Source organism: Drosophila miranda, chromosome 2 (genome assembly GCF_003369915.1).
Source record: "Drosophila miranda strain MSH22 chromosome 2, D.miranda_PacBio2.1, whole genome shotgun sequence".
NCBI lineage: Eukaryota > Metazoa > Arthropoda > Insecta > Diptera > Drosophilidae > Drosophila > Drosophila miranda.
In genome coordinates, this window is record NC_046675.1 from 14,741,960 (window position 1) to 14,759,083 (window position 17,124).

A 17,124-nucleotide genomic window follows, 5' to 3' on the forward strand; every position below is an offset into this window, starting at 1 on the left:
AAAGCAAGCGAGCGGCGAGTGATAGCAATTGGAAAGTTGTTGTTATGCTCAAGAGAGCAATGAAGGAGCCAGTCTGATTGCCAGACCACTGTCCGATAATATGTATCTGAACATGTGCTAAATGCGATAAGTTTTGTTCATGTTCAAGTCCTATTCCGTCGCTGACAATTCTGGAATACTGCTTAGCCACTATGGTCTTTCCTTTGAATAAGAGGCGGTGTACATTCAGGGTTCTACAATCTAGAATATGATATGTGTACATATTTTATATTTGCCTCTGTAATTCAGTGATAGTCTCGTTCTATTTGTGTCAAATAAAATAGTGAAATCTCTCATGAGCAATCCCTGGCAATGCCTCACCTTATTGATATTACATCTTGGCTCTTCTGCCTACGCATAGGAGCGCGGCTCTTATCGCCGCATCTCATCATCTCGGCCCGCCTCGTGTCGTCTCGTTCCGTCTCGTTCCGCCTTCCGCCTCCCGCCCCGCCTAGTTCCTCTTCACTTTTACTTCTTGTTCGGCAAACGGAAAGAGAGAGTGTTTACCCGCTCATTTGCGTGTCTTTTTCGTTGCCGCTTTATATGTGTATTTGTGCTTTTTCTTCGGTTTTTTTTTTCGTTTTGCCTTCGTTTATGCGCAAGCGCGCGTGCCTACAAAAATAATTGATAATAACAATAAGTTCATTAAATTTAATTAAACCAACTATGCACTTCCGATCCGCAGCACGGGTCGCCAACCCAACAACAAACCAACCTCAACAGTAATAATAAAAATAATAATAATAATAAACGTTTATTACGTTTTCCACAAACCAACAGATCACAGTGTGCATATGTGTGTGTGTGTGCGAGGAAAATCAAAAGAAAATTACACGCTCTACGCAGCCGAAGTACACAAACAAACTAATCATCTCGCTACTGAAAATCGCCAGCAAAATTCCGGCATTGAAAAAGCTGCAAAGATGAATTTCTTTGTGATTGGCTTTCTGATCATGCAGGCGGCAAGTGAGTAAAGTGCAGTGTGTTTTTTTTTTTGTTTTCCCCTTGTTTTTCCCCCTGTTCATTTGCTTTTCGTTATTAATTGCTGTTTTTCCGTTGTGGTTTTGGTTTTTCTTTTCGGTGGATGCTTAAATTGCTTTTCACGGGTGTCTTTCGAGTGTTGGCTGGGCTTTAATTTGATTCGGTTCAAGCGAATGACTTAAGCGACAAACTCATTTCTTTTTTCGGGCCTCAAGCAAGTTTGTGTCTTAAGTCTTTAGTCTTTGGTTAGCCGCTTATGGCTTGTGTGGCATGTGTGGCACATGGCTGTATGCCGTAATCATAGATCACAGTAGATCCCAACGAATGCTGTGGAACAGGTTGTTGGCCGCATTTTTAATTGGGAAGAGACATTCCCCCCCATTCAAAAACTCCCAAAGCTATGCCCACAAAGAGGCAACGAGATATTTGATAGATTGTCCAAAGTTTTGCCTCTGTTTTTACATGCATATAAATAAAGGCGTCTTTGTTGCAGTTTATTGGCGCCTCTTTTTACACGGATTCGGATTCGGCTTCGGTTTTTGCTTCAGTTTTTGGTATTTGGTTTTTTTTGGCTTCTGTGCGCCTCAATGCAAAACCTTGCAAATGAGACGCCGTATGAAACCGGATTGGTTTTTTGTTAGTCATTGGGTATTCTTGACCTGAAGTTGCGAAGTAATTTCTGTGCCACTCATTAAGAACACAGCCCAATCGCTCTCCCAGTCTGCTCCCCTGGTGGCCTCCAATGCAAATGGCTGCTGTTGGCCCATTAATCAATTTGCTAAAAATCTATTAAACATAAATAATGCTCGCCTAACCTTCGCTTCCGTCTGGGATTCGATGAACGATATACGATGGACATGGGGCTGGTGTTTTTGGCCTGTCAGAATATCGGTCAAGTTCAGATATCACATCTCGGACCAACTAGAGCTGCAGCCACCGACCGCTTAAAGGTGTTCCGTGCACACACATGGCATGGTTTTTGGTGTTAATTTCGGCAATTTTCATTGCCTAATTTGCATAAACTTGATGTTTTGCTGACCTTTTGCCTGCCAAAGAAGTGAACCGCAGAGCCAGGGACAGGAACTGAAGCTGTGACGACTCTCCCAGCTAAAAATACGTATTGATTCGACAGTGCCCTGCCCAAATCGGGCTTGATGGCTTCATAAAAGCCAGCTAGCGGGCAATCGCTAGCCATGATTCATCAATACCCCATATACCAAATACCCCGTACAATAACAGCCATTGAGCTCCCTCGGAAAGAGATGTTTCTCTTTTGTGTCTCGGTTTCTGTCTCACATTTTTGTTGGTCAATGACGCAGCATTTTGAAAGCATCTTCAGAGCGTCTTCTGTTTCTGCATATATATTTTTATATAACCCAAATATTTGTGGAGGCGCAGAGGCATGGCATAGGGCAATGCTTTTACGCAATACTTCTGGGATGCGGAATGTCCCTGCCTTCGTGTGTCAGGCAAATACGAAATACGACTATTGCAAATGCTTTTGCACTTGCCACAGCAATTAGCCAACTGTTTTTATTTGTTTTTTTCGGCACTGCGAGCACCTGTGGAGCCCAGTCGCAGGTCCAGGTCCAGGTCCAAAGATACTCAACAAAAAAGAAAGAAATTGCATTGTCATATGATTGCATGGGTCAATAAGTAAAAGGCTCCTCTCGAAGGCGTTGCCTGCCATCGGCAGAAAGTGAAAGGCAGAGAGCCATGCAGGCATGCATCCGAGGAGGAACCAACCACTCAACCGCTTCCGGCTGGTATTACCACAGAAGAGAGGCTGAGAGATGCTGTGGCTATCCTTTCCTTTCCCTTTTCGCACAGTTGCCATCTGCTCTGCTGAGGCTACGTTTTGTCTGCAATTAGGAATAAATTAAATCATTATTAACACTTCTATTGTTACATCTTCACATGTGTGTCTTTTGGCCTACACTTTGGAGCACGCAACGCTGTACGCTCACGTAAGACCTTCGGGGGCTGAGGCTCCCTTCGAGATGCCTGCACTGATGCACACCTTTTGGCTGTTATTGTTTTAGCCCACACGTCAGAGTGTGTGTGTGTGTGGCTCTCAAATTGCAATTTAATTCGATGTCTCGAAGTGGCTTTTGTCAAAAGTTTTGTCAGCTGAAGCCGCATTTTGTGTGCTGTCCGCTGTCCTCTGTCCGGCGTGTCTATCGCTCACTGTCAAGACCATCGTTCAATTAACATAATTAACTGACAAGGGGAATTACGGTGCGCCCCTTCGCTCTCTTAAGGCTGAGACACTTGTTGGGTCCACACAGCCGTACAATCGAATACAATCTCCCCTGAAGCTGGTGGTGCGATGATAATGGTTTCATTTGGATTACCCTACCGTACGCCTTACGACTATTAAATGATCCAAAGCAAGGTCAGGTTCAGGCCTCAAAATAACATTAAAATTCTATTTAAAAGTTATAGGTAGTTCTTTTGCGATGAGAGCCCAAAGCCAGTCAATGCCTTGGAAATGGAAAGTTTCAAGAAAAGGGAAAGGCACGTGTAGGCACGTCTCCTTCATCCTCTCCGCTTAAGTCACAATCTCAGCAAAAAAAACATTGACCGTAAAACGTTTTACCAATGGAACAATGGAATGTTAACGTCTCTTCTTTAATAAAAAAAAATAAATAAAAAATAATAAAAAAAGGGAAACGAAACCCACTTGAAAGGTTTGCTCTGGGTTAAGGTTTGGCCGGCAATGAATGGATGGAATATTCGGCCTCCTAGGCGGCAGCAGCAGCAGCAGATCTATGCGTAGATCTGTGATAATTTATACACGATATTTGCATTTGTTCATCAAATTGAATTAACGCTGAATGCCGCCTCAGATACAGAAACAGAGACAGACACACGCGAGTCGGAGACCGCGTCAGAGCCAGTTTCAGTTTCTGTTTCTGTTTCAGCCTCCGACTCTGGGCGAGCAATTAATATCAATGTTTTGTGACCCACTTTCCGGCTCTGCGAGAGGGAGGTGCTAACTAGACGCCATCCAGGGAGCAGGAGGAGTCGTCTCTTGGTGAAAAGTAACTAAATATTTGATGGAGAGCAGTGGTCAATGGTTGATATACCGGCTGTGGCTGTGGCTGTTGCTCTGGCTGTTGCTGGGGCTGGGGCTGGACTGCATATTTATGCCTCATTATTTGTTTAGTTTAAATTTCTATTTGTCTACTTGGACAACCGATGGCTATGGCCACCAGCAGTCATAAACTACACAAAATTTCATACACACAACATTTGGCTCGGACGGATCCATTCAACAGAAGATGACGACGAGTGAAAGCGGTCGGCAGTCGGTAGATGCCTCCTCTGACTAACTGCAAAATGCGGCAGACTGTGCGTCTGTATCCCGGCTGCAGAAACATATACATATGTATATAATTAAACAAATTTCTATATTACTTTTTCCTGGGGCCAAGTGCATGAGTTTCCCTTTACCATTTAGCTGTACATTTGTGGGCATAAAATAATTAAAATAGCTACTCGCATCGCCCACCATGTCGTATGCTTATACGTATGCGCAATGCAAATTGATTGATGATTGGAGTAAAAGTATCAATTATGATACATTTGGCATGAATTTTCAATTGCGGTTGCCAGAGAGAGAGAGATCGCATCGTAATTATGATGATGAGGAAGTGACCACACACCACACACCACAGACTGTATCTGTATGTACATGTCTGAGAGGTGGTAACACTTTGATCTCCTAGGCGAATGATTACCTTGTCCATGCGCCTGGCACCCCATTAAGATTTTCCTTGAACCCAAAGCCACAGCTACAGCCACAGCTACAGCCACAGCTGTAGCTATAGCTATAGCAATAGGCACCCAGCGATTGCCACAATTGGCCGGCGCACTTAATGGAGCGGCCATTATCCATTAGTCTTAGAATCGGTTTCAGACTTTCAACGGTTCAAACTCCATCCCCATAACCATAACGAGCATACATTTCGAGTGCCTCCATCTTTATGCATATGGATGAAGCGACACACAATCAAAGTCCATAAATTGGGGTCCACATTTTGAAAGAACTGAACACATTTGAAACACGTATTACATGTCCCACTTGACATGCTAACAATTTAATTTGAACCCCAACGACGGAGACGCGAACGGAGCTCGAATTGAGGTTGCTTCTTCCATGTGTGTGTGTTCGGGTCACCAAAGTGCTTTGGTTAACCCCCAGGTAAGTGCTTTTGTAACTGGTGTATTAGTGCTCTTGCCATAAGGAAGTATTACCAATCTAAGTCGATTGTTTTAAGCGTAGTTATTGCCGTCTTGTGGCATAACAATGGCTTCAGTCACGGCATTCATCGTTAATCGATTATGCCAAAGGTATAGTCAAAAGATTACATTTCAGAATGCCAATGAAGATGAAGATGACTCTTCTCTGGGTTTACTGCCTTGCGGTTCGTTTGGGTTCGGATTGGGTCATCATTTGGATTTGGGTCATTCTGTGGTCACACCTTCTTTGTGTGGCAGATGGCAGATACTCATCGTACGCATCGTATGCCTTGGCTTCTTCTACCATCTCAGATATGTAAGAAATAAACAGCTTTAGCGGTCTGTTTGCTGTTTCCCCAAACCCTAACCCATCCATCAAAACATCAGCCACGCCATTTGATTCGATGCGGGATAAATCAGAGAGACTTTGAGCTGATTTTCATTTGGCATAAAATTTAAAATTCATTTATGCCAAGCCTTTTGCACACATACGGGACAGGGGGGTCTGGGTCTGGTCTGAATGGTGAATCCACCTTATATTTAATACAAGGCAAGAAATCATCAACACCATAGTTCCACTGAGGCCCGCTGGTTCGCGCTGTAAGTTTCCCATAAGCGAGCGGATACATTTTTAAAGAGCGGATACATTCACAGTGTTTTGAAGTGTGTTTGTGTCCATGGACAGCAGGGAAAAATGTTCTAGTATATATTCTTAGGGGTTCTTGACTTTTTGGACCAAATCAAAGTCTTTTACTCCTGTCCAACCGCATGGGTTAAACACTTCATAAGGAATGGTCTCTATTCGTAACACTCTAAGCCAGTGGTCTCGTTATTTCTATGATGAGACTTACAAAGACTTACATAAATACATATAGTATATTGAGCAACATCCTCCAGGAGCTTATTGCACAACCTTGCATATGGTCAAGTTCATGATGTTGCTGATCGTGCATATTTCTCTCACCGTTTCGCTGCATGGACACTGTTCGCAACATTGTCACCGCTGGGTTGGTGGCGATCTGAAGTTTAGCAACTTATAAATATACTGCCGAAGGAAATGTGGTCTTTTCTATTATATTATTTGTTATATAATTCTTTTTGGTTGCGGATTGTATGCTACATAGAGAAAAAACAACACAGAAACGTATCCTATCCATCCTATCCCAAAAGAAAGAAAACACCCACACCCGAAAAACACTATAATCCCCTTGTGCTCTCTCTCTCTCCATCTTTCATTGTACTAAACCCCAAACTAACATTTACTTCTTATGTATTATATGAACGAGAACTATCTCCTATTCTGTGTTTGCTTTTTTTTCTATTTTTTATTTATAGGATTGGCTTGCGGGACGTGCGTTTTAGCGTCCGATTTTGGTTTCATACTCGATTGTAACTTCAAAAAGTCTGGACTGTTTCGTGTACGAAATTTGGGTGGCCTAAAGGCCCATTTCGGTTTAGGTAAATCTCTACTCTATCAAACCCATCCCTAACCCTAGAATACCCTGTATATATCTATACGTATATCCCTAACCAGCCATATAGAAGGTGTACGTACTGTTCTCTCAGGGGTTAACGTTTCAAGTGCAACTAATTGGTCAAGTAATCGATGGTGGGGTCCAAACGAGACGCGAACAGCGATTAAGTAAGTCATTAATGCATTAATGCCAATGTCAGTGGCAACAGCAGTAGCAGTATTAGCAGTAGCGGCGGCGGCAGCCTCAAACATATGGCCAAAGTGGAGCATGTGATGGTGGAGAGGAGACCGAGACGAAGACCAAGACCAAGACCGAGACCGATAACAAGAGTGAACTGTAGTTCACACAGGCAGAGGCGTGGGTAGAGGAGGGGCAGCTATTGTGGCTATGGATCTCCATACTTTTCCGCAACCGAAGCTCGGGCCAGAGAATGAAAAAAAAAAAATAATTAAAACGTGTCGACAGTTGCTCCAAAAGATACCCCAATATATCCCCATCTTTTCCAAACCCAAATCTACCGCTAGGTGCACTGTATTTTTGAATAAATTACTAAAGTCGTAGGATCCCCCTCTCTCATAGATCACCCCCCTCTATGCACGCCCCTATATGATCGGATCAAAGCCCACTACTTAGGCTCTTTGTACATAAAACCCGTGTAGATTTAAGATTTAGATACAAAGCCCTTGTCGGCTCGAAGAGAAAAACAAAGGCCATTAATTAACACATTATTGCCCAACCCCCAATCCCAAATCGCCAACACGATTGCTGTGATTGATGGGGGACTGGCTCCGTCACGGACACCGCCCTAACCCTTTAATGGTTTTTTTCAGGCTTCAGTCTCGGCGATGAGCTGGGCTTCCCGGAGTCGCTGGGGAACCTGGAGGGCGAGCGTCGGCGTGCCATCAGCTACAAGAATGGAGCACCGCCTGAGAGTGTGGGAGTGCTGTCGGGGGCACAGCAACAGGTGAGGAGTGGAATAGATGGAACCTTGAAGGTCTCCAATCCCTGCTGATGATCCCTTCTGTCGTCCTTAGGCCAATCCAAGCGCACAGCACTCGCTGCCAGATAAACGCATCAGTTCACGCTCCACCGGACCCGTGCCCTACAATCTGCAGCTGCAGCAGCTCCAACAGAGCGCCCTCCAAGCGGCCAAGGCCCAGCAGCAGCAACAGCAGCAGCAGCAGAAGATGAAGCAACTGCAACAGCAATTGCTGCTGCATCAGCAGCAGCAGCAACAGCAACAGCAGGCGCAGCTCATGACCGAAGCCCGTCCGCTGCCGCTGGGCGTGCCCGCCTTCCGGCCGATACCACAGAAGCAGCAGCAACAGCAACAGCAGCAGGCCTTGAACCCGGCTCCGACAACAGCAGAACGCCGCGTGGCTGTGGACTCTACGGAGCCGCGAGTCAGTGTCAACAATAAGCTGATCCTTGCCGTGGATAAGCCGGTGAGTGTAGAGTCCTTCCCCTCTAAGTGCTCCACTAATCAGTAGAACATTTTGCGGATCAGCATTCGAATCGCACCTTCCATGCGGACAATCCAGTGGTCTCCCAGCCCGTGGCAGTGCCCGTCTTCCAGGCCATGCCCGAGTCCATTGCCCGCATAGCGAATGCGGCCAAGGAGCAACGCCAGGCGCCGCCCAGCTATCCCAATTATCTGCAGTTCGAGGAGCCCAAATTCGACCTCAAGGATGTGACTGTAGAGGAGCTGGCCGCGGCGGCCAATGTCACGGTGGAGACCATCAAGCATGCCATATATGTGCGGGAGCAGCAGCTCAAGGCGGAGCACAGGGCACAGTTGGCGGCCAAACTGCGAGAGGAGTTCATGCGCACCTCCACCGTGAGGACCACCACAACGACGACAACGACAACGAGTACTCCACGACCAAATAAGTCGATGGCAGAGCACAAGGTGTCAAAGGTGGGGGCATGAAGAGTATATCCTAGTAGTTATATTCCATTGATATATCTCTCTGTATTTGCAGGTCATGAATGCACCCAAGGAATATTATCCTGTGGGCTACGACAAGAACTTCGATGACAATTTCAAGTCCAAGGTGGATCTGCCGCCCACGAGCTTCTCCTGCGCCAAGCAGAAGCACTTTCCGGGCCTCTATGCAGACACCGATCTGGGCTGCATGGTAAGGCTATCTTTCAGCTGAAGATCTCTGAATCGGCTCTGAATCGAACCACTTTATTGCAGGTCTTTCATGTGTGCGCCCTCACCGATGATGGCTTGGTGCGCAAGTCCTTCCTCTGTCCGGAGAACACGCTCTTCGACCAGACCATCCTCAAGTGCAACTGGTGGTTCTATGTGGACTGCAGCTCCAGCGCCAGCATCTACGACTCGAACATACCCATCTCGAAGAGCTACCAGCTGATGAAGTCCCTCACGTACTTCTCCAAGTTCAACAATCAGCGGAGCAAGGAGCAGGAGGGCGACAAGGACGAGAATGCCCTGGATATAGACTCATTGCGGGAGTCCATGGAGGGTGTATCCCGCAGACAGGAGCAGGCCAAAAAGGCAGAGCTTGAGCGGCAGCGGGAGCAGCAGCTGCCGAAGGCAGACCACGAGCATGTGGTGCCCGAGGAGGGGGAGCAGCAGCTGTCCAACTAGAAATAAGAGTCTCTCCACCCTAATGCTATCTGAGATCTAGGTTAAGAGTTAACGATCGAGCGTCATAGTCAAATCTCTCTATCTCTCTCGCTTAAGCCAATGGTTTTCTGTTTAGTCTGTCCAACATTTCCTACAGGAGGAGATCCTGTTCAGTCCCTCCTTAGACATAGTCCCCTGAAGTCCTCCCTCTTCCTAGCCCCGTAAGTCGATAATCTCTAGTTTTATTCATATTACTATTTATTTATTGTATGTATTTACCCAGCAATTACAACACAAAAACTCCGTTTGTTTCAATTTATAAATGTTCATTCTGACTTTTCTGTGGTTTAATAAATGGGGGAGATGCTCCTGCATCCTGCATCCCGCAGCTTAATTGCCAATTGAAAGATATATAACTTCAATGCAAACTACGAATCTTAAATAATTTAAACAATAGTATTTTACGAGAGTGGAAAGATTCAGTTGGAGCTGCTGCCAATGCCAGTCAACTCCTTCAGCTCCTTGAGCAGATGCCGATTGTACTCCTTGTGGTTAAGGGGCCCCACGGACTGGACGGTGAGCTTGTTGCGGGTCATGTCGCCGTACACCTCGTTCTTGCAGCGCAGCTTGAAGATGTGCGAAGTGAAGTTAAGGGCTGAAAAAATTTCCTCAGCCTTGGTTGGATCATTCTCGAGGGCCTCGCCAATCTCCTGGGAGGTGTGCTTGAGCAGCTGCTCGCCGGTTTCGTTGAAGCAGGTGACCCAACGATTGGAGGTCCAGTCACCCACGCTCATCTGTTGATACAGAAATCATAATTTGGATAATTTTAAGGACACTTCTTCTAGATACTCACATTGACAAGCAGACGATATTTAAAGTTGGGATACAGTGCATTGCAACGCTCGCAGCGATACTGATCGTTGCCCTCGTCAACAACCTTTTTGTTGCAGTCCGCCTGGGGGCAGGCGCGGTAGAAGGCATTCTCCTGCTTAACGATATGCACCACTGCCTTGCACTGGAAGTAGTCGGGCTTGTCGCCAGAGCCAAGGTTGCGTGCCCGCGCATCCTTTAGGGTCATCCAATCAGTGGAGAAGCTGCCGCCGCCTGTGCGGGCCGACACCATGTTGGCAACGTTGTCACCGCCACCATTATCGAACCATCCGCGCAGTTTGTGGGCCTCTGGAATGTCCGGATTTATCTTCATGATGGAGCCCCCGCCAAGACTCAGACTCTTGCCGCCATTAAACTCATTGATGCGTGTGCCTTTCACCAGGATAACAGGCTGAACGTGGCCATCAAAGTTGACGGCATCATCGCCCCACAGGGTCAGACTGATGGCCGAATTGCTCATGTCCACCAGGGTGAGGTCTCGCTTCTTGAACTCCTTGTTGGTGGTGCGCGAGGTGAAGGCCTGCAGTTCACCGACCTCTTTGCAGATACCAATTGTGTCGACAGCCGCCTTGTTCTCCATGCCAGACACCTCGGAAATGGGTACCAAATTGTATTTAATATCGGGAATGGCACCATCGTCCGCATCTTCGCAGAGCTGGACGGCAGTTTCGCCCGTAAAGGTCATCTCGTAGGCATTGTTCAGCTGCGAGAACTGCTTGTTGGCCGGCTTCAGTTGGCACTTGGAGAAGAAGTAAACGCTATCGACTTGAATCATATCAAAGTATTTGTCGCATTGCTCCTTGAAGGCTGTGGCACGAATTTCACCCGATTCATCCATCAAATCCATGCTAAACAACTTTCCCTCTCCCCGGGGGTTGCTCCAGGTGCGTATGCCTGTTTTTGAGGTGACGCGCGCCTTGATCACCCACTTGTTCTGGTAGGGACTTAGGCTGGAGATGGGATGGGTCATTCCCGCGCCAATCGAGGCATTCAATGTAATGTTATTATTGTTGTTGTTGTTGCTCTGAGTCGCTTCCTTTTTGGGGACCACAGGAGGTGCCGCTTTGGCGACCTTGTCCTGTTTGGCGGCATTTTCATATGTGACGGGCTCGCCAATTTTCTCCTTCACCTCGGCGCCGGCATTGAGCACTGTTAATTCTGATATAATAAGGACGCGTCTGAAACGTTAATTTAGTTTAAGTAAAACTTTAGATTAGTTGTAATGACTTCCACTTACTTGCCAGCTCCGTCTTTGCCCACCATCGAGGTGACGTACTTGTCCAGCTGCACAATCGTGAACTCGTCCAGCTGTCCCTTGTGCTGCATCTCGTTCAGCTGGCTGGCCAGCATGGCATAGCTATTGAAGTATTTCCCATCGGAAATCAAGATGCGATAGCGCTCCGCGTCCGCATTGCTGTTGATTTTCTTGATGGCCAGGATCTGAAGCACCGGCTTCACGACATCGTCGCCATTCATAATGCGCTGTTCCAGACAAATCAAATGATTGCGTTGAAACATGAAGTCTACAACTGAAGGCAGGTGTACTCACAGCAATAACTCCCGAGGACAAAGATGCAAAGCCCATTTTGAATTGTTTATAATAATTTGGCAATAATTTCACAACAAAATCTGCACATTCGTCGAGGGCTGGACACTGAATGAAGCCACAAGAGGCGGGAAGAGCTGGGAGCGATTCTTAAGTCGTAGGTTTTTGGTGACAGTTTGAACTAGTTCCATTGCGTTTCAGGGCTGTAGTGCACTTTATGTTTGGCGCCAAGCTAATAATATAATTTAATTAGGAATATTATTATATTGGCATAGCAAAAGTGTATAAATAATTCGAAAATATCGCAAAAACATCCGTTTAGTAAGAAAACTTTAGCATCTTCATAATAATTTAAAATTTTTTGCAATTATTAACACTGTTAATTCTTCTGTTGTGTAGCACTCTTTCCCGCGCATTTTCGCACGCGTCACAACAAAACAAATCGCAATCGGCAGCGGCTGAACGATTCAAAACATATTTAAGACTTTTCGCAGACCGCATAAATATTGGAAATGGATAATCCCAGCTCTCCGCCACCAAACACGCCCAGTGATGCCGCAGAGCGCCGTGGTCTGCGCGCATCGATGACATCGCCAGTGGGCGACTTTGAGCCATTCGAGAACGAGGATGAGATTCTCGGGGATCAGACAGTGCGCCACGAGGAGGAAGAAGATGGCGAGGAGTTGTTTGGGGACAACATGGAGAACGACTATCGTCCCATGCCAGAACTGGATCATTACGATCCGGCCATGCTGGACGATGAAGAGGACTTCTCGGAGATGTCGCAGGGAGACCGCTTTGCGGCCGAGTCGGAGATGAGGAAGCGCGACCGTGCAGCTGGTATTCACCGCGACGATCGCGAGCTTGGCTTTGGCCAGTCCGATGATGAAGACGATGTGGGACCCCGGGCCAAGCGTCGGGCAGGAGAAAAGGCCGCTGTGGGCGAGGTTGAAGACACGGAGATGATCGAGTCCATTGAGAATCTAGAGGACACCAAAGGGCATTCCACCAAGGAGTGGGTGAGCATGCTGGGGCCGCGCACGGAGATTGCCAATCGCTTTCAATCGTTTCTGCGTACATTTGTGGACGAGCGCGGCGCGTACACATATCGGGACCGTATTCGTCGCATGTGCGAACAAAACAAGTCCTCGTTTGTGGTCTCCTACACAGATTTGGCCAACAAGGAGCATGTGCTGGCCTACTTCCTGCCCGAGGCCCCCTTCCAGATGCTCGAAATCTTCGACAAGGTGGCCAAGGACATGGTCCTGTCCATCTTTCCCACCTACGAGCGTGTCACCACCGAGATCCATGTGCGCATTTCAGAGCTGCCCTTGATCGAAGAGCTGCGCACTTTCCGCAAGCTGCATCTCAACCAGCTGGTACGGACCCTGGGCGTGGTGACGGCCACCACGGGTGTCCTGCCCCAGCTGTCGGTGATCAAGTACGACTGCGTCAAGTGCGGCTATGTCCTCGGGCCTTTTGTCCAGTCCCAAAACACAGAGGTCAAGCCAGGATCGTGTCCGGAGTGCCAGAGCTACGGTCCCTTCTCCATCAACATGGAGCAGACGCTGTACCGCAACTACCAGAAGATCACCTTGCAGGAGTCGCCAGGCCGCATTCCCGCCGGTCGCATACCGCGCAGCAAGGACGTCATCCTGCTGGCGGATCTGTGCGATCAGTGCAAGCCCGGAGACGAGCTGGAGGTCACTGGCATCTACACCAACAACTACGATGGTTCGCTCAATACGGATCAGGGCTTCCCCGTGTTTGCCACGGTGATCATTGCCAACCATGTAGTCGTCAAGGACTCCAAACAGGTGGTGCAATCACTCACTGACGAGGACATAGCCACCATTCAAAAGCTGAGCAAGGATCCGCGCATTGTCGAGCGCCTGGTGGCCTCAATGGCGCCATCAATCTATGGCCACGACTACATCAAGCGTGCCCTGGCCCTGGCTCTATTCGGAGGCGAGTCCAAGAATCCTGGCGAGAAGCATAAGGTGCGTGGAGATATCAATCTTCTGATCTGTGGAGATCCGGGTACGGCCAAGTCGCAGTTCCTGAAGTACACAGAGAAGGTTGCCCCGCGTGCTGTGTTCACCACGGGACAGGGCGCCAGCGCTGTGGGTCTCACGGCCTATGTGCGTCGCAATCCCGTCTCCCGGGAATGGACCCTCGAAGCGGGGGCCTTGGTGCTGGCCGATCAGGGTGTTTGCCTGATTGACGAGTTCGACAAGATGAACGACCAGGATCGTACCTCTATCCACGAGGCCATGGAACAGCAGTCCATCTCCATTTCCAAGGCTGGAATTGTGACCTCGCTGCAGGCACGCTGCACGGTCATAGCCGCCTCCAATCCCATTGGTGGTCGCTACGATCCCTCGATGACCTTCTCCGAGAACGTGAATCTGTCGGAACCCATTTTGTCGCGTTTCGACATCCTGTGCGTGGTTAAGGATGAGTTCGATCCCATGCAGGACCAGCAGCTGGCCAAGTTTGTGGTGCACTCGCATATGAAGCATCACCCGAGCGAGGAGGAGCAGCCAGAGATGGAGGAACCCACACAGAAATCTGTAGAGGAGATACCCCAGGATCTACTGCGACAGTACATCGTCTACGCCAAGGAGAATATTCGGCCCAAGCTTACGGTTCGTTTATTTAAAAACAACAAAAATTGGCTCTGTCTCTAATAGATTTCCCCTCCGTTTTGCTTTCTAGAACATCGATGAGGATAAGATCGCCAAGATGTACGCGCAACTGCGACAGGAATCGTTTGCCACCGGCTCCCTGCCCATTACTGTGCGCCACATCGAGAGCGTCATTCGCATGTCGGAGGCCCATTGTCGCATGCATCTGCGCGAGAATGTGATAGAGGCGGACGTCAGCATGGCCATACGCATGATGCTGGAGAGCTTCATTGAGGCCCAAAAGTTCAGTGTGATGAAGAAGATGCGCAACACATTCCAGAAGTACCTGGCCTTCCAGAAGGATCACTCTGAGCTGTTGTTCTTCATCCTCCGCCAGTTGACGCTCGATCAGCTGGCCTACATTCGCTGCAAAGACGGACCCGGCGCCACGCACGTGGAAATCATGGAGCGTGATCTGATCGAGCGGGCCAAGCAGCTGGACATCAGCAACTTGAAGCCATTCTACGACTCTGATCTGTTCCGCTCAAATGGCTTCTCGTATGATCCCAAGCGGCGCATCATCCTCCAGATTGTGGTGGATGGAAGTGTCGCGAAGTGATCGCGACATCATTTATCTCATTTAGTCGTAGGCTTCATCATCCATGTTTCGTTACCCCCCAATAAGGATTAAATATAGTAAATACATATTTCCTAACAAATTTTATTAGTTAACGATCCCCATTAGTCGTCCTTTTCAATGCCCATCGCCCTGTCGTATTCCTCTTCGCTGATCTTGTTCTTCTTTAGTCTCTTGAAGAGGCGTATATCACTGGCCAGCTCGTCCAGGTCTTCCTGGCTGAATTGCTGCTTCTTTTTGCGCTGCGCCGGTGTTCCCTCTGCAGACTCTGCCTCCCGCTTGCGTTGCTTCTTGGCCTTGCGTAGCTCCTTCTTCGACTTGGCATCCAGTTTGGCCTTTTTGGTCTGGTCCCAGGACTCGGTGCGCTTCTTGTGCAGCTTTTGGCCTGGCCAGCTGCCTGTCTGTTCGTACGTCTGTAGCTTCTGCTGGCGCACTTGCTCCTTTTGGACATTCTTGTAGGTGAGTTTGGTGAGATCAACTTCAGAGCTGGGCGCTATGAAGCCATCTCCGTTGTAGTTCTTTAGCTCCGGCATGCGCGGCAGTTGCAGCAGTCCGTAGGCAGTGGCCATCTTACCAAGATCCAGATCTTTCAGTCGCAAAATCGCGCTGCACTCGTGCTTGGTGTAGGCCCGGACATGGGAAACAAAGGCACGCATTCCCTTGTCGTAGACTCCCTTGTCCGCCCGCTGCAGTCGATGCAGTTGCTCCAGAACGGACGGAAGTTGGGTATCCGAGGGGCCAGCCTCGTCGTTGGGAAGTTCATTGAGTTCTACCCTTTGGTTGATCTTCAAGAAGTGAATATAGGAATCCTCGCTGGGCAGGAGAAAGACGAGGGCGTTGCCATCGTTTCCCTGGCGGGCAGTGCGTCCCACACGGTGCACAAAACTGGACGCATTCGAGGGCGGGTCCCACTGCACGACCCACTCGATCTCGGGCACGTCCAAGCCGCGGGCCAGCACGTCTGTGCAGAGGAGCACAGACTCCGGCTCATTGCGAAACTTTTCCACCACGATGGCTCGCTTGTTCTTCATCTTGCCGTGGATTCCCAGAACACTGCGCTTGGGTAGCAGAGGGGGCAAGGCCTCCGCCCAGTACTCCACGCAGGCACAGGTAGGAAAGAAGACCATTACCTTGCCAGTGCGTGTGGCCGGGGACGAGAGGAACTGCAGCAGGGCCACGAACTTTTGCTCGGGCTCGACGATTCTGTAGAAGTTCTGCAGTCTCGCTGGTGTGTTCACGGAAGCCTTCTCCTTGACCGAGACCAGGACGGGATTACGTAGGCCAGCACGGATCAGGTCCGTCACCTCGGTGGTCTGTGTGGCCGAGAAGAGGCCCGTTCGTCGCTGTCTCGGCAGGTAGCCAAGTATGTTGTTGACACTCGTCTTGAATCCCAAGTCCAGTAAGCGATCCGCCTCGTCCAGCACCAAAAACTCCAGGCTCTTGACGCGCGCTGCTAAATTCAGGTCATCTCCTTTGCGCTGAAACAAATCCTCCAGCCGGCCCGGCGTGCACACCAGTATGCAGGGTGTTTCCTTCCTCAGTGTCGCAATATCCTCCTCAATACTGTTGCCGCCCACAATCAATTGCTGGTTCAAGTGCTCCAGATCCTCGTGGGCCAGAAACTGTGCCAGCACCTCGGATATCTGTCGCGCCAACTCTCGTGTGGGAGAGATGATCAATGCACCGATCTCCTTAGGGCCCCAGGGTCGCTCCCTGTGCCGTCTCTGCAGAATCTCCAGTAATGGCACCAGAAACGCCAAGGTCTTGCCGCTGCCCGTGACGGCCTCGGCGGAGACATCTTTGAGGGCCAGCAGCAGGGGAATTGCAGCTGTTTGCACTGGCGTCATATCCCGAAAGCCAAAATCTTGAATAACCTCCAGTACGGCATCTGAGAGTCGCGGCTTGTCCAGAGAGGTCCATTTTTTGCGAGACATTTTTGTAAACAAAAACACACGTGCACCCCGTCTGACCGTCAGAAATATACCGAAATATACCGTCACATTTTCAAAGTATACCAATAATACGGTCTTATTAAAAAAATACCGTGAATATACTGACGAATATTATACATATTCCTCGTTTTTGATATT

The 17,124-nt window shown here is 48.6% G+C and overlaps 4 protein-coding genes across 5 annotated transcripts; 2 read left to right on the plus strand and 2 right to left on the minus strand.

The window, feature by feature from the left end:
- The first annotated feature begins 796 nt into the window (after window positions 1–796).
- On the plus strand, window positions 797–9,595 carry LOC108155932 (ataxin-2 homolog). Of its 2 annotated transcripts, XM_033388305.1 has the most exons (7): window positions 797–1,005; window positions 6,601–6,723; window positions 7,571–7,704; window positions 7,775–8,185; window positions 8,248–8,658; window positions 8,723–8,878; window positions 8,941–9,595. In XM_033388305.1, exons 1-7 carry the CDS (start codon window positions 834–836, stop codon window positions 9,352–9,354), a joined length of 1,821 nt encoding a protein of 606 aa, XP_033244196.1. In that variant the 5' UTR covers window positions 797–833; the 3' UTR covers window positions 9,355–9,595. The 2 variants fall into 2 exon arrangements, with proteins under 2 accessions (XP_033244196.1, XP_033244197.1); XM_033388306.1 differs by lacking the exon at window positions 6,601–6,723 and having other exon boundaries at window positions 798–1,005.
- A 53-nt stretch (window positions 9,596–9,648) lies between these two features.
- Window positions 9,649–11,899, minus strand: LOC108155933 (replication protein A 70 kDa DNA-binding subunit). The gene is made up of 4 exons (XM_017287090.2): window positions 11,774–11,899; window positions 11,462–11,706; window positions 10,187–11,402; window positions 9,649–10,127 (listed from the first exon to the last, which is right to left on the minus strand). The coding sequence occupies exons 1-4, from the start codon at window positions 11,807–11,809 to the stop codon at window positions 9,813–9,815; spliced, it is 1,812 nt and encodes a 603-aa protein (XP_017142579.1). The 5' UTR covers window positions 11,810–11,899; the 3' UTR covers window positions 9,649–9,812.
- A 276-nt stretch (window positions 11,900–12,175) lies between these two features.
- Window positions 12,176–15,104, plus strand: LOC108155929 (DNA replication licensing factor Mcm2). The gene is made up of 2 exons (XM_017287086.2): window positions 12,176–14,418; window positions 14,489–15,104. Exons 1-2 carry the CDS (start codon window positions 12,283–12,285, stop codon window positions 15,014–15,016), a joined length of 2,664 nt encoding a protein of 887 aa, XP_017142575.1. The 5' UTR covers window positions 12,176–12,282; the 3' UTR covers window positions 15,017–15,104.
- On the minus strand, window positions 15,099–17,013 carry LOC108155931 (probable ATP-dependent RNA helicase DDX55 homolog). Its single transcript, XM_017287087.2, has one exon. The coding sequence runs from the start codon at window positions 16,966–16,968 to the stop codon at window positions 15,139–15,141; it is 1,830 nt and encodes a 609-aa protein (XP_017142576.1). The 5' UTR covers window positions 16,969–17,013; the 3' UTR covers window positions 15,099–15,138.
- Window positions 17,014–17,124: the final 111 nt, after the last annotated feature.

Bases quoted from the DNA above. Each gene is read 5' to 3' on its own strand.
- LOC108155932 (XM_033388305.1), top strand. From the start codon at position 834: ATGTGTGTGTGTGTGCGAGGAAAATCAAAAGAAAATTACACGCTCTAC. The intron at 7,705-7,774 runs GTGAGGAGTGGA...TGTCGTCCTTAG, and splicing joins TGTCGGGGGCACAGCAACAG to GCCAATCCAAGCGCACAGCA. The intron at 8,186-8,247 runs GTGAGTGTAGAG...TTTGCGGATCAG, and splicing joins TCCTTGCCGTGGATAAGCCG to CATTCGAATCGCACCTTCCA.
- LOC108155933 (XM_017287090.2), bottom strand. From the start codon at position 11,809: ATGGGCTTTGCATCTTTGTCCTCGGGAGTTATTGCT. The intron at 11,707-11,773 runs GTGAGTACACCT...TGTCTGGAACAG, and splicing joins TGTCCTCGGGAGTTATTGCT to CGCATTATGAATGGCGACGA. The intron at 10,128-10,186 runs GTGAGTATCTAG...CTGTATCAACAG, and splicing joins AATATCGTCTGCTTGTCAAT to ATGAGCGTGGGTGACTGGAC.
- LOC108155929 (XM_017287086.2), top strand. From the start codon at position 12,283: ATGGATAATCCCAGCTCTCCGCCACCAAACACGCCCAGTGATGCCGCA. The intron at 14,419-14,488 runs GTTCGTTTATTT...TTTGCTTTCTAG, and splicing joins ATATTCGGCCCAAGCTTACG to AACATCGATGAGGATAAGAT.
- LOC108155931 (XM_017287087.2), bottom strand. From the start codon at position 16,968: ATGTCTCGCAAAAAATGGACCTCTCTGGACAAGCCGCGACTCTCAGAT.